Source organism: Haemaphysalis longicornis, unplaced genomic scaffold, assembly GCF_048455015.1.
Source record: "Haemaphysalis longicornis isolate Haplotype H1 unplaced genomic scaffold, Haemaphysalis longicornis Haplotype H1 scaffold_1, whole genome shotgun sequence".
Lineage (NCBI taxonomy): Eukaryota > Metazoa > Arthropoda > Arachnida > Ixodida > Ixodidae > Haemaphysalis > Haemaphysalis longicornis.
Window position 1 is genome coordinate 91,760,437 of NW_027526203.1, and position 26,848 is coordinate 91,787,284.

The 26,848-nt window shown below is 47.2% G+C and overlaps 1 protein-coding gene across 12 annotated transcripts in view; it reads left to right on the top strand.

Moving 5' to 3' along the window:
• Positions 1 to 26,848, top strand: part of LOC144178022 (papilin-like) — a 758,094-nt gene that overhangs the window by 78,631 nt on the left and 652,615 nt on the right. For all 12 annotated transcript variants that reach the window (XM_077705608.1, XM_077705588.1, XM_077705615.1 and 9 more), the window contains exon 2: positions 23,128 to 23,186. In XM_077705608.1, coding sequence (XP_077561734.1) covers positions 23,128 to 23,186 — 59 coding nt within the window. The remainder of the gene's footprint in view (positions 1 to 23,127; positions 23,187 to 26,848) is intronic.

Consider the following 26,848-nt stretch of genomic DNA (forward strand, 5'->3'; position numbering starts at 1 on the left):
GGCCACACCGAAGTTTCGTTCCCACCTCTTTCAACAACTGTTTTGTCAACAACCGTGAATAACTATGCTCGATTTCTTGTGATTGAGGTAGCTGACTCAGCAAGACCTGTCGCTTCCATGTCCGTATTCTTGATCTCTAAATTTCTGCAAAGCACCATAGGTGGCAAATATCAAGCTAAAAAGCTCAGGACCGGAGAAATCCTGGTAGAACTCAATACCGAACAACAAGCCCGCACTCTTCTTCCACAAACCCGCATCCATGATCTGGACATCAGGGTCACGCCCCACAGGAGCCTAAACAGCTCCCAGGGTGTGATTTCTGAGACAGATCTCCTGACGGAAACAGATGCCGACCTTCTCGAAGGTTTAAAGGATCAGGGTGTCACAGCTGTGCGGCGCATCACGATGCGCAGGGACGACCGTTCGGCACTTCCACAATATATAAATGCAGGCTTCATTCGATGCTCCACTCGTCCTTACATTCCGAACCCGCGCCGCTGCTTCAAGTGCCAGCGGTTCGGGCACGGTACAAACTCATGCCGTGGCCGAACGACTTGTGCAAAATGCGCCGCGTACGATCACCCCAGCGATTACTGCCCATCCGACACCCTCACGTGTGTGAACTGCGGGGGGCCGCATGCAGCGTACTCCCGCAAATGTGAAAAATTTCAAACAGAGAAAAAGATCATCAACATCAAGATAACTGAGAACATCACCTTCCCAGAGGCGCGGAAGAGGTTCGCCTCTTTCCCCCTGGGGAGGTACGCCGACGCGGCTCGCCGGGGGGCGGAGCGGCGTCGGGGGTCTACAGGGACCCAGTTCAGCGAGTCTGACCTGGTCCCTGCCCCGCCCCACCCCCCCCCTGGGGTGCCTCAGGCAGCCCAATCCGTCGCCACGCCGCTTGCTGAGGCAGCAGCGGTTGTGGCGACAACCTCTTCCGTTGGGACCGGTGCCGCTCCCGCCGCTGCCTCCCCGTCCTCCAGTGCGTTGGAGGGTGTCGAGGGGATGGACATCGGGGGCCCCGCATCGGCTCCTACCGTCACCGCACCGCCCGTGCCACCTCTGGTGCCCGGGACGCCCTCGGCGGTGGCGGCTCAAACGAAGGGCTCCCGAAAGGGGGCCAAGACCGGGGGGCCTGGTCCGCCGGGCACCCTTCTGGCATCCGACGAGGAGATGGATGTCGCGCCGTTCCTGCCTGCAACGCAGCGCGAGGAGCGGCCTCCGATGTCCAAGCTGACAGAGAAACCTAAAAATCCTAGAATAACAGCCCCGAAAGACGACACATGAACAAACACACACACACACTCCAGTTATTCTTAAATTTAAATAATGGGAACAGAAAACATCATCCAATTGAACTGCAGAGGCCTCCTTAAAAATCTTGACGATGTGTATGAGATTCTGCATGCCAATCAGCCAAGTATCATGTGTCTCCAGGAAACCCACCTCAATTCTACACAAACAAATTTCTTAAATAGGTACATGGTATTCAGAAAGGACAGGGTTGGCTGCACACACTCTTCAGGAGGTATGGCAATTGTCGCCCGGAAATCCTTAGCCTGCCCCCCTGTCACTCTGAACACTGTCCTTGAGGCTGTAGCAATCCCTACGATAATATTTAATAGGTTGATAACGGTATGCTCCATTTACATTCCTCCTGATCATGCACTTTCGAGCTCTGATTTCGAGGCGCTGGTCGACCAGTTGCCCGAACCATACATACTAACAGGTGACCTTAATGCGCACAACCCTCTTTGGGGCTCCTCTAGAACAGATGCCCGAGGTCGCCTGATAGAGAAGTTTCTTACATCCTCCGGAGCATGCCTCTTCAACAAAAAACAGCCTACATACCATAACTTAGGACACAATACATACTGGCATCTTGACTTGGCTATTGTTTCCGCAGTTCTCTTTCCATGTCTTGAGTGGGGTGTGGGCACAGACCCATATGGTAGTGACCATTTCCCCACTTCATTAACATATATAGGTCCAGCAGTCCGAGCAGTCCATCTTCCCATAAAAAGTTTAATGAATCAAAAGCAAACTCGAGCACATTCACACAAACATCTCAACTGCACCACACAACAATAAAACACCTACACGTGGATGAAGCAGCCCAACTCGTCACGGCACACATACTCGACGCCGCCGAAAAGTCTATGCCCCAGGCCTCCGGTGCGTCCCGCAACCCAAGGAGGCCCTGGTGGAACGAGGACTGTAGGCGGGCGCGAGAGGCCCAGAACAAGGCGTGGGGTGTCCTTCGCAGGTACCCCACGTCGGCTAACTTAATTTCTTCTAAAAGAGCAAAGGCCTTGGGAAAGCGCGTGCGCCGTGAGGCAAAACGGGATAGTTGGCGCTCCTTCATAACATCCGTAAATTCATACACAAACACACGCAAGGTATGGACACGAATACGTAAACTTAAAGGACAACATACACATAGCCTGCCCTTGGTCAGCACGACTGGGGACACACTAGAAGATCAGGCTAACACACTTGCACAACACTTTCAACACGTGTCAAGCTCTGCACACTACACAAACACTTTCCTGAAACTTAAAGCCTCTTGTGAAAAGAAGTCCCTACGTGACAACAACAAATCACAGATTTCTTACAACTCCCTGTTTCACTACATGAGCTGAGGGCTGCTCTAAGCACATGTAAGCCTTCAGCTCCAGGTGCAGAGAAAATCACATACACCATGATACAACACCTACACCCAGACACTCTTGAAACACTCCTACATCTATACAACAACATATGGCTTTCAGGGCACATTCCTCGCTCTTGGAGGGAGGCCATAGTCGTAGTATTCTTGAAGGAAGGGAAGGACCCTTCCTCTCCTGCTAGCTATCGACCCATTGCCCTGACCAGCTGCCTGTGCAAGCTTCTCGAGAAGATGATAAATCGTAGGCTCGTGTACTTTCTTGAGTACAACGGTCTTCTCGAGAGCTGCCAGGCAGGCTTCAGGGCGGGGCGATCAACGAACGATCAACTCGTAGCTCTTGAAACATATATAAAGGATGCCTTTGTGCATAAACAATTTTGTCTTACGGTGTTTTTCGACATAGAGAAACCCTATGACACCGCTTGGAGGTACGGTATCCTCAGTGACCTAAAGTCAATCGGTGTTGCGGGCTACATGTTGAACATCCTTTGTAGTTATATGTCGGAGAGAACCTTTCGCGTCAGAGTTGGTTGTGCACTGTCAAATGTTCACGTGCAAGAAAATGGCGTGCCGCAAGGTGGAGTGTTGAGCTGCACCCTCTTCATAGTAAAAATGAACTCTCTTGGAAAGGCACTGCCACCTACAATCTCTTATTCTATGTATGTAGATGACGTGCAGATATCCTTTAAATCGTGTAACCTGTCCATCTGCGAACATCAAGTCCAGCTCGCCGTCAAGAAACTTGCCGGCTGGGCTGACAAGAATGGCTTTAATCTTAATCCCGCGAAGAGCTGTTGTGTTCTGTTCTCCAGGAGGCGTGGCGTCCACCCGGACCCAGACATCACTCTTCCGAATGTGCCAATCCCTGTGAACAAGAAGCACAAGTTTTTAGGTATTTTATTCGATGAAAAACTTACATTCATCCCACATATCAGACTGCTCAAGTGCAAATGCTTAAAAACAATGAATATTCTTAAGGTCCTCTCACATCAATCTTATGGGGCCGACAAACAACTCCTGCTCCGCCTGTACACAGCGTTCGTGGGGTCTCGGCTCGACTACGGCAGTGTCGTGTATGGGTCGGCTACAAAAACAGCACTCAAAATGCTCGACCCAGTGCTGCATCTTGGCCTTCGACTCTCATGTGGCGCATTCCGCACTAGCCCTGTTGAAAGTGTTTATGTCGAGTGCGACAAATGGTGCCTAGGGCATCAGCGGGAGTATGTTGACCTGTTGTATGCATCCAAGATCGTGTCTCTGACCAACCATCTTTTTAATCTTATCATGAACGATACATCAAATTAACAACTCTTTTTAAACAGGCCATCTATTCCCTTACCGTTCTCTCTCAGAGTTAGGGAGGAGGCTTCTGCACTCAATGTCCCCCTTTCAGACACGCACAAGACACCCATTCATAATTTCATCGCACCATGGCATCTTCGTCCTGTAACATGCGACCTGTCATTCATTCGTGTAGAAAAAAATAGGGTACCCAGGAATGCAATTCTGCAGCACTTCCTGTTCCTGCAGGACAAGTACAGGAGCGCAGAATTCTATAGCGACGCGTCGAAAACTAATTCTACTGTCTCTTGTGCAGCGCACGGACCAAATTTTAGAGTTATCAAAACAACGAATTTTCACAGCAGTATTTACACGGCAGAAGCGTATGGCATTTTACTCGTGTCAAATCACATCCTCGAACATAAGATTCTAAAGTCCATCGTCTACACAGATTCTCTAAGCGTTGTCCAGGCATTGTCATCAGGAAGGTCGTCAAAAAACTATGTAATCAATGTTCTTCTAAAGGTCAGAATGACTGCATATGCTTCAGATTTAGAGATAACCATATGCTGGGTACCAGGTCACTGTGGGATCCCTGGCAATGAGACCGCTGATCAAATGGCTGTTGCTGCTGCTCTCATGACCACAGTTGACATAACAACAGTACCTTACACCGACCTAAAGACACACATCAGACGACCGCTTCGTAACACATGGCAATTACACTGGAGTCAACAAACAGACAACAAACTACACGTAATAAAACCACAACTGGGACGCTACATAACTGACTCAAACAACAGATACACTGAAGTCGCCCTGGCTGGGCTGCGGATAGGCCACACACATGCGACGCACTCCCACCTGCTCACTTGAATTTCGGGACCCACGTGTAGCAGGTGTGGAAAGGGCCTATCCGTAGTCCACATACTAATCACATGCAAGGCACTTGACAGAACACGACACAAACATTTCCCTGAATTATACAGTCGACACATTCCTTTGCACCCATCGTATTTTTTAGCCGAGGAACTAATGTTTTCTATTCAGCGTGTTTTTAAGTTTTTAGCTGAGGTGAACTTTCTGCAGCTCTTGTCATATCACGCGTAATCATCCTGGCCCTATACACCAGCCATCTCCATTGTCTTGTTTTGCATCACTTTATTGTCTTTTAGTCACATGTTCTAGTATTTACGGTCTCATCACAATTCAGTAACTTCGTTTTGGCGCTCTTTGCCCATAGTCGGCCTTGCGCCAATAAAACCCAACTATCATCATCATTAAATGGCTGAATAACGCAGTTTCCAAAAGCTTGGCAAAAGGACTTAGCAGACATACTGGTGGGTATTTTGTAACATCGCACTCATCACCGGATTTGAACACCGGGGCAAGCACGCCCTTCTTCCACAGAGCAGGAAAAATGCCCTTCAAAAGTGAGATGTTAAAGATATGCGTCAAGAAAGGAATGCAAATGCTGCTCCAACCCTAACAATGACGTTTGGAATACCGTCAAACGGAAGCGGGAATTTTGCTTATAACGAAGATATCGCCACTTCGATATCCTGTTCCGAAAAGGAAAACAAATGCAACACATTGCTCGTTTCACTGGTTGGAGGAGTGGATGAGCAAGAAAGCGCTGATGGAGCATCTTTTACGAGACATACAGAATGGAAGTAACCAGAGAAGCAGTCACCAACGTCCTTTGATTCGTTTGTAGACATACTCTTTGGAAAGCGTGAAGGTACATCGGGGTTGTGAAACTTTTTCCTTAACATATTCCCAGAAGAATTGGGGATCTCGAGTTAGGTGATGCTCTACGGACTGTAGATATAACTGGTTGTCACGTTCATAAACTCGTTTCGCCAAACGACGGGCATCACTAAACTTTTGATAGTAGTAGTCCCTACTCGTTTTTTTTGTACTTTCTGTGAAACCGCAGTTTCTTATGTAGCCAGCATTTTAGTACGCGAGAGAACCAGGCTGGATAACTGCGCCTAAAAGTTCATTATTTTGGGATGAACAACTGGAATGATTCGTGTATTACTCTTGTTAGTATGTCAACTGCTTCATTCACATTGCTTCTGGTAAGAACATCTGACCAATCATGGTCACGCAAAAATGAAAAAAGGGCGGCATAGTCTCCTATTAAAAGCAAGAACTTCCCAGCTGCGACATGCTTACTTCAAACACTAGAAAATGAAAACGATATTAATAATGAAGCCTGCCATACATTTCTTGGGAGAAGCGGTTCTGCAGGGTTTAGACGTTCGCTGAAAGAAAAGTGTGATAAAGCAAGATCAATTATATGACCTCCTAGATTTACCATGAAATTAGGTTGAGTGAGGTTGAGTAAAGAATCAAACTCCTGCATGGAACCCTCTTTTGAACCTAAATCATGCAAAGCGCCTCCACCAGCATTTCCTTCTAGCCCTGGGTGATTAAAGTCTCCAACTATAATGATGCGACAATCTTCGTCATTTAGAACATTTCCAAGATCACTGAGTTGCTGACGAAATGTATACGAGTCATATTTTAGCGGAAATTATGACGATCCAATCAAAAGCTTTATATGATCTTTCGCGCGCATTTCAACCCCTACACTCTCGCAATAGATTTCTAAATCCCTGCGACGAACAGCATTCAGCTCCCTTTTTACGGCAATAAGAGCACCGCCTTCGTATTGTGCGGAAACCAGATCGTAGTTATGATCGGCTCCATACACATGGTGTCCTGGTGGAAAATATTCTGCTGAATTGAAGTTATAGTTTAACCATGTCTCAGTAATACAAACCCCATCGTATACATTCGATAACACATTTTCCAAAAATTGCCGAGACTTCGTTCACATTCTCCTGACGTTGAGATAATAAAGGGTTGTAGCCATGCTTATCACGGAAGATCATGTATCAACTGAGTTATCAGCACTTCTATTTTGCAACTTACCAAAAAATGGCCGAAAGATGCAGTCATCCGGCCACAAATTCGCGTCATTGATTAAGTGTAAATGTTCGTCTTTCACATAAATGCGAAAGGAAGACTATGTACCACACCTCCAACGAAGTTTCGTGCAGTTTGCCTAGACCTCTGGAAGCGATGCACGGAGAGCGTCAGTGATATCTGTTGCAGCCGTCGAAGGGTCTTGATACAAAAAGGGCTCGATCTTCAAGAGTTCGGGTTACAGAGACAAGCATGCTCGTCTCTGTTTTACCCATGCTGGTTTTCAGTAGTCGATGTTTCTGCCCGCCGGTAGGTCCTTGTCATGTCAGCTGGTTTCAGCAGTACTCGGGAAAGGAAAGATAAGCGTTCACTGCCTGCTGACGATGAACACTGGCCAACCAAAGGGTGGGCGGTTCCCGTATGACATGAAGGCACTGGCGCATCACAAACAGCTCCCCGGCTGGCGTCTAACCAAGGAAATAATTCGGTCGACCGGTGAAACAGGGTGTTTACGCAGCAGTTTCGTGTTTCATGCGAGGTGGGTGCGCAAGCCCTCATTTTCACTCTTCACTTCACGCACGGCAAACGACAACTCTTCCATCTTCGTAAGGAGAGTCCTAACCAATTCCCGCAAGTCAGTGGTCTCGCACGAGTCGAATTCACTGCTTGTACCAGCTGGCAGCGACTGCTCGTCGGCAAGTTACGTTTCGTCGGCCCCTTTCCGCCTCGTACAGGAGTGACACTTGAACGTACTCACACCAGTGGCCATAAAGAAATCACAGTCCTTGTCTTCCACGTTGGTACCATGGCAATAATAACGGATTTTTCAAGGACCACAACATCGTAGGAGTGGTTGCCGCCCGACGAAACCTTCGTTACAGGACGGACAAGCATCCTTTGACTTTCCCATGCCGCTGTCGCGGCAAATTTCTGGCCATGCGCGGCGCAGCCTCAGTGCAGGAGCGCGGAAAACACGCCCTGCGCTCATACAGTGTGCAGCGCTGAGTCCTCATAGTCTTTTAGTGGGCGAAAGAAAAGGCTGGGAAAATGCTGGTCACAGTTTTAGTAAGCGGTCGCCATGGAAGAACGACCTGCGACGTCAATAGGCAGGTTTGAACAGTTTGTCGCAATTACTATGTACATATAATATATGACAAAACAGTTGTGGCTCAACAAGTTGTGTCTACGAACTTGCCTATCTGCCCTAAACTGTATTACCTGTTTTTGACCTTCACGTTTGATAAAGAGCAGTAACAAGCAGTAAATGTAACAAAATGGAAGTTGGCACAAACAAGAAAAATAACAGGTATTCCCTTAAAAAGGTTTTCTGCCGGGAACCTATGCACCTTATCTACTCCAAAGATTTTAATATTCCTCTCTATCCTCGAAACAGCTGGTATTCCTACGTCTGCAATTCCACAAATGTCTGTAGGGCCGATGCTTCCGCAAACACTCCAATACGGTCAGTCACAACATCAATGGGGCGATTTACCGAATTTGGGAGGAACTGAATAGAGTAATACTAAAAGTATATTGTGTGCTAGCACATAGCGCGTATACTGTGAACTGTCATATGCTGGTGAGTGCGTAACTTGCGTACAGCAAAAGTGCCTGAGTATCCTCTTCTCCTAGGCAGTGTCCAGGCGCAGACGATACTTAATGCCTTTTTTCCCCTACTTGGAGCAGCTTTTCATGTTTGTCGCATTTATTTGAATATGGGACCTCATTCAAGGAACATTCTGGCCCAAGCTTGCACCGAGGAGTTCTACGATTCTACGACGCGTTTGACCAGTAGTAAGTGGCGAATTTTACCGGTACTTACCTACGGGGTAGAGACTTGGGTGCTCACTAAAAGGGTTCAGCTTAAATTGAGGGAACAAACAAACGCGTGTTATGGACGTATTAGAACAAAATAAGACGAAGAAATAGGCGTGGGCAGGGCATGTAATGCGAAGAAAAGAAGACTGTTGGTCATTAAGGGTAACATAGTGGATACCTAGAGAAGGCAAGCATGGCTGGGGGCGGCAGAAAGTTATATGGGCAGATGAGAGGAAGAACTTTGTGGGGATGAATTGGTCGCAGTTAGCACAGGACCGGGATAATTGAAGATCTATGGGAGGGGCCTTTGCCCTGCAGTTGGAGTAGATAGGCTGATGATGAAGTAGAGAATCTAAAGCGATGCGAAACGTGGAGGAAGACTAGCGGAAGTCTTTCCCAAAGCCACTTAAGGCAAATAGGCGGTGCAGCTGATTACCTCCCTACAACATTCGTCATTTCCAACTCGTATGCAGTTTCTCACCTCCCTAAAGGGCTTCGCACGATCACCCAGCTGGAGTACGGGCATTTGGATGAAATATTTGGCGTGTTATGATGCGGTGTAATATGTGGAATGTCACGACGACTTAAGCAATGATGCATTCAACAGAACAACAACGTACTACGAGGTACTGTGAAATTTCGACTGCGAGCATGGCCAGATGCTCGGCACACACAGCGAAACGTAACCGAAAGTGTCTGCACTCTTTGATAAAGTCAGTACGATTTGGCTAACAAGATTGGATGTAAGGGATAAACAACCGAGACTAAGAGGTGCGGAAATAAAACCGTCAGTTCCAGGGCCTGAAAGACCAGCTGCGATCAAGAAATCCCGCAGTGCTTTACCTTCATGACATAAAATAAACACTAATTCTACAGTCCATTAATGCCAAAAACCTTTCTAAGGCTCCAAATGCTGTCACCAGAAAAGATTCGAGTCTGTTTCCTCTGCCCACGTCTGAGACCGAGGTAGGCTTAACATATAATTGTATGGCAAATAGCTCAGCATGCGACATAGACAACTTTAAAATCGGGCCGGTAAAGCATGTTTTCTATTTAATTGTAACTCCAATTACATACGTGTAAAATCTTTCTCTCACAATGGGTATATTTCCAAAGAACTAGCTTAGCCTGGCCAGGAATAAAACGTGTTTCTCTCTCTCTCTCTATCTCTCTCTCTCTCTCTCTCTCTCTCTCTCTCTCTCTCTCTCTCTCTCTCTCTCTCTCTCTCTCTCTCTCCAAAGAAGATGCAAGCATCGAGAGTGACTACTATTTTTACAGGTGGCGACAGAAATTCTCTAAGAAATCATCGCCCGATCTCTATTCCTCCGGTATTTTCAAAAGAGCTGAAGAAATTATTGCAGACTAGAATGGCACGTTTGACCGATAAGTTTAATTTATTAATACCGGAACAATTAGGGTTTCGTAAACAAAGATCTACAAAGCTTGCCTTGCGTTTGAAGAAAACAAAGTTGTAGCTGGAGTATACATAGACATTTCAAAAGCTTTCTATCGCCTAAATCAGGCAACTCTACTAGCAAAGCTAGACCTGTATGGCGTAGGAGGTGTTCCATTGGCTTTAATCAAATCCTATCAACAAAATCGCACGTAAGTAGTTTCAGTTAGCGAAGACTCATCGGACTCTCGGCCATTGTATGCGGATAACCCTTAGTGAAGCATTCTTGGAAACCTCCTATTTAACTTTTACGTCCATGATTTTACTAAAATTAGCAAAGCTACGTAGTATCTCATATACGCAAATGATACCACACTTTTATTTTCCAGTTCTAATTACCAAACCCTTGGATCTGAGATAAAAAAAAACACTTTTAGAATTGCACGGTTGGAGCGTTGTAAATTCCTTGGAAATTAACGCTAAAAAGGCAAAATTGTTCTGTTTTACGGTAGGCAGTCAAGCGCATTCCTAAACGCAAATGTTGCTCTTGGCAATGAAATTATAGAGGTAGTATATGGTGTAAAAACACTAGGTGTACTTTTCAACACGAATATGTCTTGGAATGACCGTGTAAACAATGTAATTACGTGCATATCGAAAATTGTTGTAGTACCAGCTAAATTTATGTATAATCCCTTGTTATAACGAAGTCAGCGGGAGTGCGAGGAATTTAGTTATAAGCGGTGTTTCAATACAAGCGACCACTCGAAAAAAGTCAAAGCAGTAGAGCTTTACTTGCACCACAACTGCAAGAAATCAAAACACAATGTATTCAGTGAAGCAAAGCTTCATTCAGGAGCAAAAAAGGCAGTGAGCTTTGGCTGTTTGAAGTTCTTGCCGGGCGCTAGCAACTCTTGCTCCAATATGACCAAGCATTCTAGCATGAGGCTGCACGTGATCACCGCCCATAAAAGCGGCAGTGGCTGTGGCCAACCTACAGGGGGTTGTGCAGGCGTAACGGAACGCTGGAAAGCGCTGCACATGCCGGCGCTCGAGTCGGAGGCTGTGTTTGTTGCGCTGAATAAACGATTTACCGCTCATTTTGGGTGCACAGCGCAACCATGAAAACAGACCAGTTTAGCATTAGGGGCTTTGCATGATCTCTGGGAAATTTTTTCCCGAGGTGTACAGCAGTGAACTTTGCAAAACAACAATTTTTCGGCGCCCCGTTGTCAACGAACTGTGGTTCGAATTTTGCCGGTTCGAGTGTCCATATTCGCGCAGAGTCGCGGTCACGCAATTGACCAATGTCTAGGAACAAAATTTAATGACCCCATCACGCATTCGGACCGTTTGTCTAAAGTCGGATGGCGGGAATCGATCATGACCGGCTGGAGAAAATCGCCGGGAAAAGACCAGGTTGCGTTGACCCGCTATATTGGCAGCCTGACTCGTCGCTGGAGGGCCGCCGCTCGGACAGCACGGGACTGTTCGGTCTAACTCAAGCCGATGTGCTTTGGGCAGTGATTTTCTATGCGGCCTATTTCCGGCAGACGTGTTCGGCCCGTGTCCAAATGTGGGCCTTATGGCCATAGACGGCCGTACTCCCATGACTATCTAACGGCCAGTCTCCGTCGGCCAGTTGACCGGCTTACTTTCATACGGCCAGACTCCAGGAATATGGTTCCGGTCATTCCAGAAGCCCCCGAGTGCGGCCGGAGTACGGCCACCGCAGGTCAGCCGAGATGCCGTCGTCGGACACTAGCTGGACTACAGCTGCCGGAAGTTCAGCCATGCTACGGGCATTGGAGTTCAGCCACAATACGTTAACTGTACCACTGCATGCAGCGCAGCCAGATGAATTAGTCAGACTGGGCAGCAGCACAAGCTCACCATTTTGGGTCCACTGCACCCACATCAAAGCGAGCCCGCGTGACATCACCAGCCGTCCAGTCTTCAGCGTAGCCTTGCTTATTGATCAGCTTCAATACACAGCAAAATTACTTTATTAAACACTGCTCACAACTTGTCGTTCTTGTAATTGCTGTGCCTCTTACTGTCGGATACAGAAAATATTCCTTTCTTTGCAGAGCTGGAATAGTTGTATTGTCCAGGACCTGATATCTTCTGTGTGGTGGCCCAGCTGTAATAAAAAGATGTAGGCGCGGAGGGCCCTAACATTATTGGGTTGAATTTCCCAAAGATGAAAGTGCCGCTTTTAACCAATTGCTTTTAGGACAACCTTCCTGAGCACTTCCATGCTCTTACTAAATGAAATATTTTCAGAAGAGTTGCTTGACCAGTTTAGTTGCATTGAAACCCGGCACCCATGCCTTTGCTAAGTGTTTTGGCACTCCAAAATGAACCCGTCCACATTCCATATATAATTTCCTTCACTCAAAAAGTATGTCTAGTTTTTTTACCATTCTCCTTAGATAAGAATTTTATACTCGATCAACTTTTCTGATGAGGTTTCACAGCGCTGATTCCAGAAGAGATCGAAAGAGTACCGTTATTTCCAATTTATTTTTCATGTTGTTTTCTTGAGTTACAAGCACATTACTTAATTGAGTTCAAATTGAGTCCAAAATTAGGTTCACAATAATTTAATTTTACTCCAATGTCGTACTACGTAAAAACATTCTAGACGTGTTGCGAATGACGCCCTGCATCTGGTGGCTGCAGTTCTATTTTACTTTGTATTCACGCAAAGAAAGGCGTAAGACCAGAGTTTCATAATTTGTTTCAAAGCAATAACATAGCAATAGTAGTAGGCATACAGCAAACCTTGCACACGGCAACGAATAAAATAATCAACATTTCATTGGTAGAGTTCGAGTAGAGTTCGAATCAACATTTCATTGGTAGAGTAGAGTAGTAAATAATAAAATAATCCAACAAATAAGAGTAGTAAATAACAAAATAATTTAACAAAGCGCGGCGAAAATCGCCATTAGGAACACTGAATACAATCATAGGTGGAAGATAATTTCACATTCCTATTGATCTAGAAAAAATGAATTGCGCATTGCGTCACCTGTAAAGGAAAGTTAATCTTTTAGTTTAACATTGTGGTCCCACTTTGGGATATGTATAATGGCGCTTGTATATACTTCTCCTTATCGATTCCAGCTTTCGAATGATAGATGTAATGAAAAAATTTCAAACTGAGGTTCCGCCTGCAATCTTTCATGTCTTACCATTTCAGTTTACTGTTGCTTTCTCTCACACTAAGTTGACGGTCCATATTGCCTAAAACGAATCGTACTGCCCTATGCTGTACATTTCCGCGCGTATCGACCAGCTTTTCGGTGTACAGATTCCAGCAAACATGTGCGTACTCCAACACTGAACGCACAGTAGTGAAATACGGTTCTTTTAAGTTCGATGGAGGTTCGGTAAAATCGTTTAATAAACTCCTACTTATTTGCTGCTTTGTTGCACTGCTTTTTAAGGAAGGGTTTTATTTTTCTACCATGCCCGACGTAGAAGATACTGAGGCTCTGTGGTGCGACGTGCATCTTCATGATAGGATCGCTAAAGTGGGCGTATTTTACAGGCCTCCGATTGCGGAAAGTGTGCATCTTGAGTCATTATTTGATTACATGCAATCACGTGTGCACGGGGGCTCGATTGTACTTGCCGGTGATTTCAACCTTCCTGAGATTGACTGGTGTTCCATTGCCCCCGAAACAAAAGCTCAACGCATCCTGCTGGACATCATGCTTGGTTTTAATCTTGAGCAGCTTGTCTCCACCGCTACTCGTCTACAGAGAAGGTCATCCTCAATCTTAGACCTTGTCTTTGTTAGTAACAGTCTTTCTTTAAATGATTCGCGAGTAGATATTCTTGAAGGATTATCCGACCACAAAATGGTCTTATGCACATTGCCATTCACTAGTCCACCTACATCCAGTGGTCAATCAAAGCAAATACCCGCCTTTAATAAAGCCAACGATGCTGCTATCATGACGTACTTGCACACGAGTACTCTGAATTCCATGAATTTTGTAGCGAGGATTGCTCTAGTATTGAAGCGGTTTGGTTGAAATTCAAGTTTCATGCCATGCATTGTATGTGTAATTTTGCCCCAACTATATCCAAAAGAATCCCAAAACGCAATCCGTGGATTACCGCAAAAAACCCGCGTATAATACGGACCCTCATATAATACGAGGTTTATTTCGGGGACAGCAAAATCGTAAAAAAAATTTTCATCCACATACAATGCGAGGTAAAGAGTGCACAGAAAACATCTATTTGCATTGTAGTTACCGTTCAGCCAACATCAGTTTCGCTGGCACTGTCTCCCGACGTCCGTTCAGTCACCGTCAGTTCCGCTGTCGCTGTCTCCTGAAGTCGCATTGTCGGAAATGTCTTCCCGCAGAAAGTGGTCCTCAGTGCAATCAAGGCGTTCGGGATGCCGCATTTCTTAATTGAAAGGCTTGTTGATGCAAACGTCTAGCGGTTGCAGCTGGGATGTCATTCCTCCTGGAATGACGAGTTCGGTGCGGGATTCGCGCAACAACGTCTTCACGGAATCGGTCAGGTGGCAGCAAAAGCCGTCCAACACAAGCACTGACGGGAACCCGAACAGTGCTCCAGGCTGCCAACACCGGACAGACTTGATCCAGTTCAAGCACCAGTTCTTTGTGCAATCACCTCTCTGTCCTGGCAACACGCAACATTTTTAAGTTGTCATTTTTCGGTAGCGTCTTCCGCTTGAACACGATTTAGGGCGGCAGCTTGCGACCATCCGCCGCCCAGGACAACATCACGGTGACCCTCGTTTTCTCGTTGCCAGTCGACTTCACGTAAACTTCTTTGGAGCCTTTCTCCTGTACTGTGAGCGCCGAGGGTCGAGGTACACCGGCGTCTGATCAGCGTTGCCGATCTGACCCAGTTGGAAGTCGACGTTCTTCCGCAGCCTTATCACGTGCCGCTGAAAAGCCACTAGCTGTTCTTCGTAGCTCTCGGGAAGTCTCTGTGATATGGACGTCCGCAGACGTAAAAAAAAATCCAGCGCGGCGCATATAACGCGACACCCAGTTTTTTCTGGCCTTGAAGTCTTTTGGAAGAATGACTTTCTCCGGGCAAGTTCGCGTGCATTCGCTTGCAGAAGTTAATGTTGACAGCCAAATGAGCAGCACGTGGCATTGCACGATGGCTTTTCAATCTTGGGAAAGACTCCGTTTTTCGGTCCACTGAAACTTCTCAAACTGTTGCACAAAAAAAATGCCTGCTTTCGCTTCCTCCACCCGCGAATGCTGCCTTCAGTGACGCCGAACTGCCATCCTGCGGCGCAATTCCCGATGGTCTCGGCCCATAAAATAACTTTCCTTTTAAACGCAGTCGAATACTGCCTTCGTGCACTTGACATCGCGATAGACTTGCGGTAAGCGTACGGATCCTTTGCGTGGTCAAAACAGTCAAAATGGCGCCAGCTGAGAGAACTTGGAACATGGAGGAAATAAAAGGTTAGGAGAGGCCCTGACGTCACATTTGTGAAGCCGAGTGCCACCATGACTTGAGCCCACTGAGCCCAGCACTCTATCCCATCATCCTTTGCTATCTCCGGCTTGATTTGACTAATATGGCGTCGCCCTTCCCTCCCGCTTCGAAGCGAAAACAGCTTCGTCGCTAATTCCTCCGTGCGATGTCATGTTCCAAGCTGTTGATTTTGCTTTCAATTTGCCCATTTTAACCCTCACCCAAAGTTTCAATCGAAAACGGCCTTTGTTTGTGAGATAGAAGGACGATTTTTCAGCTCTTAAGCCTGGAAAAGTAGCGTTTGTCGTCGTCATAGCAACAGGCTCGTGGGATGACGAACGCAGACGACGAGAGCATTGTTTGGGGGCGTACAGCACTGCGGTCTTTGCGAGCTGCGTCTCAGCAGCGATAAATTTCACTTCACTTCACAACGAAGGAACACCAAGTGAGCAAAGAACGAACTGTGGCTCTCGTCAACGCTGAGCGAAGGGGATTTTCCCGGAAGGTCACCGGCGGCGGCAGCGGCGCGCTCCACCGATTCGCTACTTTGAAAGAAAAAAAGCTGTGATACACATGTTGCCTAGGTGAGAGTATGTTTGTGGTAACGACATGGACAAGAATATTAACGCGATAATTGAAAGCATGCAATGACGTTGCAGGAACACCGCGTAACGTTCCTTTAAATCTCCATGTTATAACACGCATACGCGTTTCATCACACCGACGGAATACATTATTTCCAAATTCAGGACGCACCCAGCACGTGATTTCGTACTATTAAGGTATTCACAATCGTCGTATGTATAGCTTCGATTCAACAACCTGCGTGAAACCTCGTAACGCTTGTATTATCCTCTGTGCATGTCAGGAGAGTTCTTCAGCCCTGGGTGCCAGAAATATAGGGCTTCGCCACTTCCGTGGTTCCCACCCCTTTTGATGAATAACTCACGTCGTTTAAGAGCATTCGCGTTTCATATACAGTCAAACCCGACTATATCGAACCCGTTTACATCGAATTATCCTCTATATCGAACTATTTCTGCGCACGGAATGTAGTCTATGAGAATGTATAGCAAAAAGTACGCTTACATCGAACATAAATAGCAGCAACTACCGATATATCGAACGCCAGCGGCGCAAAAGTGCCCCCCCAAGTTGGCTTTCCGTCGCAGCAGAGGAGAAACCCACCGACACACCCTCGAAAAGTGGTTTAGCCTGGCGGTTCCTGTGCAGCTCCTTCACCTCGCTCTCTCTCCCTCTCTGTCTCTCGGGCTGTTTCCGCGTCGCGAAGCCGCCGTCGACGACCCCCCACATAAAAATGATCCTGGCCCTCCCACCCCGTTTGCTGTGACAGCCAATCACAGGCTGTTACCACTCCAGTTCTCTGGTCGCTGGAGATGCGCGCGTTGTTTTTTTTTTGCTGTTTTTGCGTTCGGAGTGTTCGAATGGTCGGCGTGTGTTGGACTTGTACTGTGTAGCCGTGATGGCTAGCGCGACGCGGCAGAACCTGCCTTTCTCCGTGGAGCAGGAAATTATAAACAGAGTGGAACGTGGTGAGAAGAAGTCCGTCGTCACCACGGCTTCGCGGGGACGACGCGCTTTGCAGTCCACGATGCGCTTCGACGACGCGCTTCGCTGCCAGCTTCGCAGGCAGCGAAGCTGCTTAAACAGAAGAAAATTCAGGGCTACTTCTTGCGGAAATGAGTTTGTTTCATTAATGAAGTGCTTTAATAAACGGTAGGTGCTTTTATACTGTCCAATTCTTCGGCATGCATATATCGAATTATGCCATATATCGAACTCGCGGGCGTTTTTTTGCGAGTTCGATATAACCGGGTTTGACTGTATATATATTAGAGCGTAAAACCTCAGCATGGCCTGTAGCTATCGTAAATTCCATATTTCGAATCCTCGAAAGGTTCTTTTTTTTTGTCCAGGTACTGAATTCTATAGGAAATATCACCGAAATGAAGCGTCAAGGACGTTCCACTCACCAATGACGAAACATCGTGTTTTCGGCGAAGCAGCTGGGTCACAAGACATTGTGGCACAGGAAAGTATGCAGTCATGCATTGCAGGGCTAAGGGGTATGTTGTTATTACGACGCAAATTTAATGTTATTTATTACACAGCACATGTCTCAAATGAAAGGCTGATGTGAATCAGTAGCGCCACGTGTATCACGGGGCTTAGCTGTAAGCTAGGAGCATATGCATGTGCTTGGTAGGCTGGTAAAAAGAAAATAAATGACTTGTCTACGTGCTCATTGCCTGTTTTTGCTTTTATCCATGGGTATCACGCCTAAAGTAACCAGAGTGGCGCAGTGCTTCCAAACACAACACGAATGCTAGTTAGATCCATTGCAACAGCTGCCGTTTTTTTTTGTTTTTTAAAAAAAGAATGCACTTACGGCGACTTTGCGCCGCTAACTTGATATCCTCGTGTGATGTAAATGTAGCATTTAGGTGTGCCTTTTGTTTAAGCCAGCTTCGGCGCGAAAAAAATGTTTGAAGTAGAATTTAGCATCCCACACACTAATATTTCAGTTAAACCAAGTCTCATGTCAGCAGCCCTGCCTGCTTTATCAGAGCTTATAAACTAAATGAGAGATCTTTCTGCCTACAATGGCCATCATTAGCTGACTCACAGAAAGGGAGATTCGCGGTAGAGGTCACTGCCACCGCCTGGCGCTCGCGAAGCTACATACGATGCTACTGCATGCCATAGAGTCCCCGCGGACAAGCGGCTCGTTCCCCCGCAACATTGTATTTTTCGCCCACCGCGACCCCTCCTTTCAGAGGTCGTCACGTACACACGCGCAATTCTCTGTCCGGAGATCTTTTCTACATGGGTGGCCGCAGAGAAAACGAGTATTCCGCGGCCAGGTGCTTGTCGTTCGTCTTCGGACCTTCGTTGGCCAAACTGGAAAGAAGCAATTCGTGGCCAGACTGTTGCCGTTCGTGTTCCGCCTCCCGCTGGAAACGATTACTGCGTGGCCAGACGCTCTTTGTTCGTCATCAGACGTATGGTGGCCATGGAGAAAGCGTGTACTCCGTGGGCAGATGCTTGCCGTTAATCTAGGGACCTTGACTGGCCAAACAGACAACGCGGCACCCGTGACCAGACGCTTGCAGTTCGTCTTCGGACCTCACCTGGCCAAAAAGGAAACAAGTAATCTGTGGCCAAGCGCGCGCTGTTCGTCGTCGGACGTATGGTGACCAATGAAAAAACATGTTCTCTGTGGCCAGATGCTTGCCTTTGGTGTAAAGACCTCGGCTGGCCGAAGAGACAACAAGTATTCCGTGACCAAATGCATGCCAAACAACACAAGTTCTCTGGCAGTCCAAACTTTGCCAATGGCCAAACAGGCCAGGCATCGGCCAAAAATAAGCCAAAGGCTGGCCACGTTTTCTGTGCTGCCTGGATTATTTCTTTTTTCGGCTCGGTTCCGGTTCGACACCCTATCTTTCTATATATATATATATATATATATATATATATATATATATATATACATATATATATATATATATATAGAAAGATAGGTCGGCAGTCTACAATGCCAAAGGAGGCATAGGGGTGTGGTTAGGCTCTTCTAGGCTTCTAGTAAATATAAATACCCCGAGAGAGGGAAGGAGAACACAGTCGCCCAGATAGCTGAATTGGTAAGGCATTCGGGATCTAACCGAAAGGCGTGGGTTCGGTCCCCACTTTGGGCGCGTGTTTTTCTTTCTTTCTTTCGTATATTTAAAAAAATGTTTACTTCATTAACCGTAGTAAAAAAAAGAGCCTAACCACGCCCCTATGCCTCCTTTGGCGTTGTAGACTGCCGACCTATCTTTCTATATATATATATATATATATATATATATATATATATATATATATATATATATATATATATATATATATATATATATATATATGGTAAAAATGGGTATAGCTTCTAACAAAAGTGTTTATTTGTCGACGTTTCGGTCGGATGCCGACCTTTATTAAGACAACTTTGCGTATTTCCCTACACGTATTTATAACCTCGTCGTCCAACGACGCCGAAAAAAGAGAGAGAGGGGATTTGGGGAGAAAAGCAACAACAAACACACACTCTCGGCGAGGTGAGGTAAACGTTTCCAAAATCGAGAAATAGAAATCAAAGGAAAAAAAAAAGAAAACAGAAACAAGCCTAAACATGCAGAGGGGAGAGAAGAGTACACAACTTTTTCAAAACGCTCTTCTCTACCACTCGTCAGCTTGTAGAAAGAGTGACAGGGACCGCCGGCTTCAAAAGGGCGCCGCTCTGCTCAAGAAAGGAAAGCGCAAAGCAGTAACAGGGAGGATCTCACAATCACTGGGGGGCACTGTATGGCAATGGTCACTGACATTAGGGGAAGAGGTTACAGGAAGCGGCGGCAGCCGCACACATGTTTCAGTGACGCCAACGATACGGCGGTCCCTGTCGCTCTGTCTACAAGCTGACGAATGATAGAGAAGAGCGTTTTGAAAGAGTTCTGTCTCCCCTCTGCATGTTTATGTTTGTTTTTGTTTTCTTTTTTTCCCTTTTTTGTCTCGTTCTCGTTTTTGGAAACCTTTACCTCACCTCGCCGAGAGTGTGCGTTTGTTGTTGCTTTTCTCCCCAAATCCCCCCTCTCTTTTTTTTTTCGGCGTCATTGGACGACGAGCTTATAAATACGTGCAGGGAAATACGAAATGTTGTCTTGATAAAGGTCGGCATCCAACCGAAACGTCGACAAATAAACAGTTTTCTTAGAAGCTATACCCATTTTGTATTATTTGTTACGGCAACCTAAGACAGCCCTTCTCGTGATCTATATATATATACATGTTTATATGGAGCAGTAGAACTTTTGAAGATGGTAGAGAACAAAAGAAAAGAAAACTTTGAACAAGGTAAAAGAACGGTTGTTTCCAACGTTTCAGCAAAGAGACTTCCCCTGACGAAAGCAAGTCTCTTTGCTGAAACGTTGGCAACATTCGTGCTTTTACCTTGTTCAAAGTTTTCTTTTCTTACATAGATATATATATATATATATATATATATATATATATATATATATATATATATATATATATAATGAAGAAAATGAAGAAAATAAAGAAAATGTATATATATATATATATATATATATATATATATATATATATATGTGTGTGTGTGTGTGTATGTGTGTCTTTTTCCGCTTTTAATATCACAAAATGTAACTACCCGTTTAATGCTCACTGTCGCACTGTATGTGTGCTGACACACTGCCACCACCGTCAGCACGGTGTCGGCTGCTGGTATAGCACACACCTTTCAAGCCGTGTTTACGCGTTCTGTGATCTGGTGATGGCCGGGAAATGCTTCCCAGAATGAGAGAAAATCATACTGAGGCCGCTGGTTCACTCACTTCTCAAGCTGGAACACGATTGGCGCAGCTTCATCATTTTACTTTTGTTTTATTTTGGCCTCGGCTTGGATGGTGTGACCCACAAGCTTAGAGAAGCATGCACGAACGTATCGAGTGGGGTTCTGTGTAAGGGGAGGTGCTGCCCCTTCGTGAAGCTGTTACACCGAAAAAATAAGGACAATATTGTTGTGACTTGTACAACCGAAACAGAACGCTGCTTTTATGCTCATCCAAGTGTTTCTGACTCGTGTCCTGTCATAAGTAAGATTCATGTGGCAAGTCAGCTGTTTTAAATGGCAGCTCGAGCGAAGCCGCGGCTGCTGTAAATTTTTGAAGCACTTATGGTTCTGAAAGGTCATGAAAAAAATTGGCCGCTATCCTTCCCTGCGAACGTAAAGGTCCAGCGAAGCTGTATCAAACACCACGCATGCTATTGGGGGTATGTTTTATTATTAGTTAACGCTGGAGTGGTAGTGGAGTGGTAGTGGTATAAAAGTTTAATTAGCCTGCAAAACCAACGCGGTGCCATCGTTGTCCCGCGTCACGCCCGTCGACCGTGCCTAGTTCGCCTTCGGGAGCGCTTGCTGCACGGCCAAGAGCCGTTTGTCTTGGTCGTACGGCGACAGTGCCGCTTGAAGTCGCGGGATAGAGTTTCTATTTTTGCTTCTACGGTATGCTTCTTTCAGTCGCACAGAGCGTGCGTGAGAGTCGGCGTCTCCCTGCAGCAGACCTTGCACTTGCTGTCAGGGTACGTCTCGGGATGCATCTTGTGCAGGAGTAGTGGTGTCGTGCAGGTCCCCGTCTGTGTCTAGAGAAATATTACCGCCTGGGCTCTGTCCAGTTTGTCGCTGGGTGGAGGGAGCTTCCTTCGAGCCAGTCGGGACGCCTTCGTGATCTCGTTGTAGGTCACCATTCTGTCTTGCGTGCTGTACCTGAGTCTTTCTGCCTCTGTCTCTTTGCCGCCTGCAAGAAAGGATAGTGCGCGCGCGGCGGCGTGAGCAGGCTCGTTGCCATTTTTCTTTTTTCGGATACCTTGCCCTCGTGTGTCCGAAACGAGACGAGACGCTTCTTGAATTAATGGTAATGATAACGGGCTTTGTGGTCACTGTGGTAGACCGTGATTGGTTCTGCGACCATCTAATCATGACAGTCTTAGAACGAGCTGAATGGGTTTATGCAATTCCACTTTACATGAGCGCTTCGAATGACCTCAAGCAGCTGCAACCTAATCTTTACCGGGAACGCGTGGGGCGGTGTTCCCACTGTTCACAGGGCCGTATCATCCATGATGCGGTTTGATTCTTGTTCTGGGGTTTTCTTCATTGAAACCAATACTGAGCTCTATGCTGTACGCGTAATTAGCCTGACGCATGCGCTCGGCGTCTTGGGCGCGAAGTGTTGGGTCCTGCCTGGGTTGTTTGTTCCCGACACAAAATTTTCCGACCAACGAGAGGCTCCGCTGTAATATTTCTGCACGCTTTAGGCAACAGCAACCAAACGTCGCTTTATGGGAGTGCAAGTCGACACGACCTTTGTGCAAGTGAAGCGCTTAACGTTTGACGTAATCTTTCCCGGCGAATAGTGAAATTCATCGTGACGTTGCAGTTGAAGTGAATTGCTAAGATAGCGTGGCTTTTATGCGCTGCGCACGCAGTATTTCGTTGTAGAGCAACGGAAAAATACATCGATCTACTAGGTGCCTTTTCATTAACGCTTGAACGCCAGCCATGGAGGCGACACGATTGAAAGGCATAAAAGAGGTAGCCCTTCTAACAGGGGTCTAGACGTCATGAAACGCCAAAATTACGAAAGCGTACAGAAACATTTTGTCAGCCGAATCACGTGACTCGTATAAGAGCCTATCGAAAAACTGTTCCAGTGAAGAAGACAAATTCCCAGAAAATGAAGTCGAGAATGGGGCCACAGGTACGACGTGGATGCAGTTCCTGACACATCCCCGTAGTGTCCGTAATGGTGGCCCCGACAGTAAACATTTTTAAGGGTTACCAAGGCCGGCTCTTGAGGGACATCATTTCATGCACAAAAAATGCTGGTCTTCTGGCACTCGTTGTGAACGCCAAAGAATTTTTTGTTGTGTAACCTAAATTATTGTTTATTTCTTTACATTGCAGAAGCCCTGGTATGCGCACCAAAGCCGGCCAGTGCTGTTGAAGACTTGGACTACAATAAGGTCAGTACACTGGTCGTTGCATAATTAAAATTTATAGGGCTGGCGAGGAAGGGGTCGCAAAAAACAGATGAAAGATACGTTGGTCGATCCTTAGGAATGCGATAGCATCTCTATCCTTTGCCTCAAGAGCTTAAAGAATGTATTGGCATGCACGCTGAACTACGATATCTGATACCCGCCGTGTGACGTTACTCACGCGTCATTGATGCGCCACATGAGTTCTTTGCGTTTTTCCTTTCCCTCAGTGCTTACCTATGCTCTCTTTGCGGCGACATTGGCTGCATATCGCTCCTTTCGTTGTTCAGCGGTCTCGGCCATCCACCACTGTCGTTCTCATTCCATCCTCCAAAGCCACCTAAGGTGTCCATACCCTCCCGAGAAACTAGAGCAGCAGCGGTAGCCGCGTCCTCCCCGGCTTGAAGTCAAAGCTGCCTGTGCGCGTTGCGATTGGCTATCGTTGCACTACGTAATTGGGATGTGCACCAATCCTGCTCTTCTTCCACTCTTGTCTCACCCCATTTCTCGCATCCCAGGATCACACCGTCATATTCTTACCGGCACGATCCTTCTATTGCTAAGGCAAGAAGTAAGCGCAGGGCTCGTGCTTTGCCCCGGCCTCATGATGTCTTTCTGTGAAAGGAAACGCTACATGAAATCTTAAGAGGAGGTCTCTGGAAATCTGAATTTGGACAGTGTCCTCCGCTCCTATATTTGACGCACATGTTTTTCAGTGGACAGCCCCGATCTCTGTATTCAATGTGACACGCAGAAAATCCTTGTGAGATGGAGAAAATAGAAGTACGCGCCTGGGAAGGGAAACCGCTGCGCCCGAGGAGGGCAGGCACCTGCCGCACGTGGGAGGCGCACGTAGCGACCGGGCCGCTCCTGGCGATGGCGAGCAACGAGGTCGCGGCCACCAAACAGCAGATCAACAGTATTCTTATCAAGCTCTAAGCATCCACCGTACGTTTTTCTGGAACAAAGCACTACCATACCCTCATTTTCTCTCCCTTCATTTCCAATTTGAGAATGAGTACAAGAAGGGGGCCGTACACATTAAACTCCCACCATATATCAAGCGAAAGCGGTGCAAAGTAAACACTCCTGCCCGCTTTGTGTTCGCAACGCGTGCGTTTGCACCAGAACAACAACACGGACAATAAGAAGGGCCCCTGAACCTTCTTACTGTCTTTTTGTTCCTGGTTGTATTTGTCCTAACACGGTGGGGGTGACCGCTCTCATATGACGCAATGGGCAGACGCTGCCGCGCTTTGCTTTGAGTGCCCGCACAATTTTCCCGCGAACATTCGTTTTTTCGTCATTGCAGGCGCCGGACTTGCACATTTACGTCGATGTACAGAACGCGGCAGACTGTTTGCAGCACGGTCAGTGGGACTTATTCTGGCTTATTGAGACAGGTTTGAAAATGACTGCATGCGCACCGCAATACATACTTATGAATTGACCGATTTTGCTCAATAAAGTCGGCGCACGTTCAGTGTCCGTATCAGCCTGTATATAAGCGATTTTTCTCGTTTTTCGGGTGTTTGCACCGGCCCCCGGGATAGCCACCCCGTCTGTTGCGAATATAAAAATGCAATCGAATGCAATTAAAAAATGCATTCGAATTCGGCTTGCGCTAAACACAACCAGCGCCAAAATGCTTCACGAGAGTGGGATGTCCCGAGCAAATTGGTCTCCAGCGGCAAACTTGTCTCCAGTCTGCGGGCGCATCTTCGATTCATGCGCTCACCGATGACATGCCCATTCTTCTGGTTCGAGATTTAAACGCGGACGTCTCACGGCTAAATGCGACCATTGTTCTTTACTTTGTAGTCGAGCCGATTGGGTTGGTGTGTTATGCAGACAGTAAGATGCCCAAGTCGCAGAAGGAAAACAAACAGTGCCATGTTTGTACGCTAGTATAAAATATGAGCAGTTCTAGGTTTGATTCAGCTTCGATACCGCGGGGTGGCCCAGTGGCTAACGCGTTGTGCTCCTAAGCTGAAGCTTAGGAGCTTAGGCCGGCTTCGATTTCCGGACGCGGCAGCCGCTTTTCTGATAGAGGCAAAAAGCAAAAATGCCCGTGTGTACAAAATTTCGGCGCACATTAAATATTCACAGGTGGCGAAATAATTCAGGAGCCCTCCACTACGGCGCGCCTCATCACCTGCGGTGCGTCGGCCCGTTAAAGGCTCGGCAATTTGAACGAGGCTCTGCAGTTTGAACGATTCCCGAATGAGCTTCGAAGTATGCGCAATCGCAAATTGCACACAAACATGCTTTTTTTGCTAGATGAGCCCATGCTTTCCCCGTAGCTCATTTCTCCATCGAGTTCTCGGCCGACCCATTGCGTCTGCGGTCTATTGCGCTCTGTTGAACGTATGGTCCACCTGCTTTCCCTCATGCGTGTTACGTGACCCGCCCATGCCCATTTCCTTCACTATTTTGAACTAAAATGTCCTCCACCTTATACATGGGCTACACGGTCGTGTCAAAGGCCTAAGAGCCGATTGTCTTTCGAGTGCCCCATTGTAAATACTGTGGGGATCCTGACGCCCGAGCCATTGCGAGATCCCTAGGTTTGTGCTGTTGCGCGGTGCTTTTTCCCTCTCTCCCCGAAATGCCGGCTCGTCTCGGCGCCACTGTGTAGAGACGGACCGTCTTCTCAAACTCCTGCCTGAGGTGAAGGCTGTAGCGACCGTTGCGTCGATAAAACACTGTCACGCAGCTAACCTAACCTCATTGGCCCGTTTGAACGATTCCCGAACCCCACTCTCGCCGGGATGCGAACGCGCATCCTGCGCTGGGGTCCGTTCGGGGAGACGCTCGGGCTGACAGCCCAAGGTGCGTAACGATTTCCCTCCCCGCCCGGTCGCAGCTCTTTTGTTCCGGCTCTAAGCCTGCAAGCCCTTCCGGCTGCCGGCCCGTGCCTTAGGTTGATTCTCAGTCCCTTCGCTCATATATTAGCCGTACCTGACACTCTACGATCACGCCGTGCGGTACGCGCCTGGGAACGGAAGGACAGTGTCTTTCTATTGCGAGCCCATCAGCCAGCACCCCAGAGTTTGCCCTTATTGCTCAGCCCACCGGTTCAGGGCGCCGATGACGCGCAGAGTTGCTGGTGGCGCCGGATTGCCCATCGCCCCTTTTCACCCACGGGGATGTTGAAATGTAACTGAAGGGGTTGGCGCAAATAAACGCCTTCTTCCGACGTACACTGGGCATATTCCTTTGTCGCCCCCTACTATTCGCCTCGAGCGCGAACACAGTCGGCCCCTTGCGGCGGCGGTACGAACCGCTCCTTGTGTGGATGGCGCTCTCGCGTCGTCTGCGTTTTCACGTTGCGTGTGGCGCAAGGCGCGTGCTGCACACGACAAAACAACCAATATTTGTGCTCGTTTGGCAGTAAGCAATGACATAGTAACCTCTGCGTGCTCGTTTCCTCTAGAAACGCAATAATCAGCGGCCGTTGCGGGTTACTGCGCTGGTTTAATTCCACGAAACATCTTCGCTGTGGTCACGCTTGAGTGTGAAACGTGTTATAAACATTGCTTCCACACATTGCACTGTTCGTATTGTTGAGTGCAGTCGCCTGCCGTTTCGGGAACCTCCAAGGGTGCTTTTTGAAGGTGGCGTGGCGATTATTTAAAGGATAAACG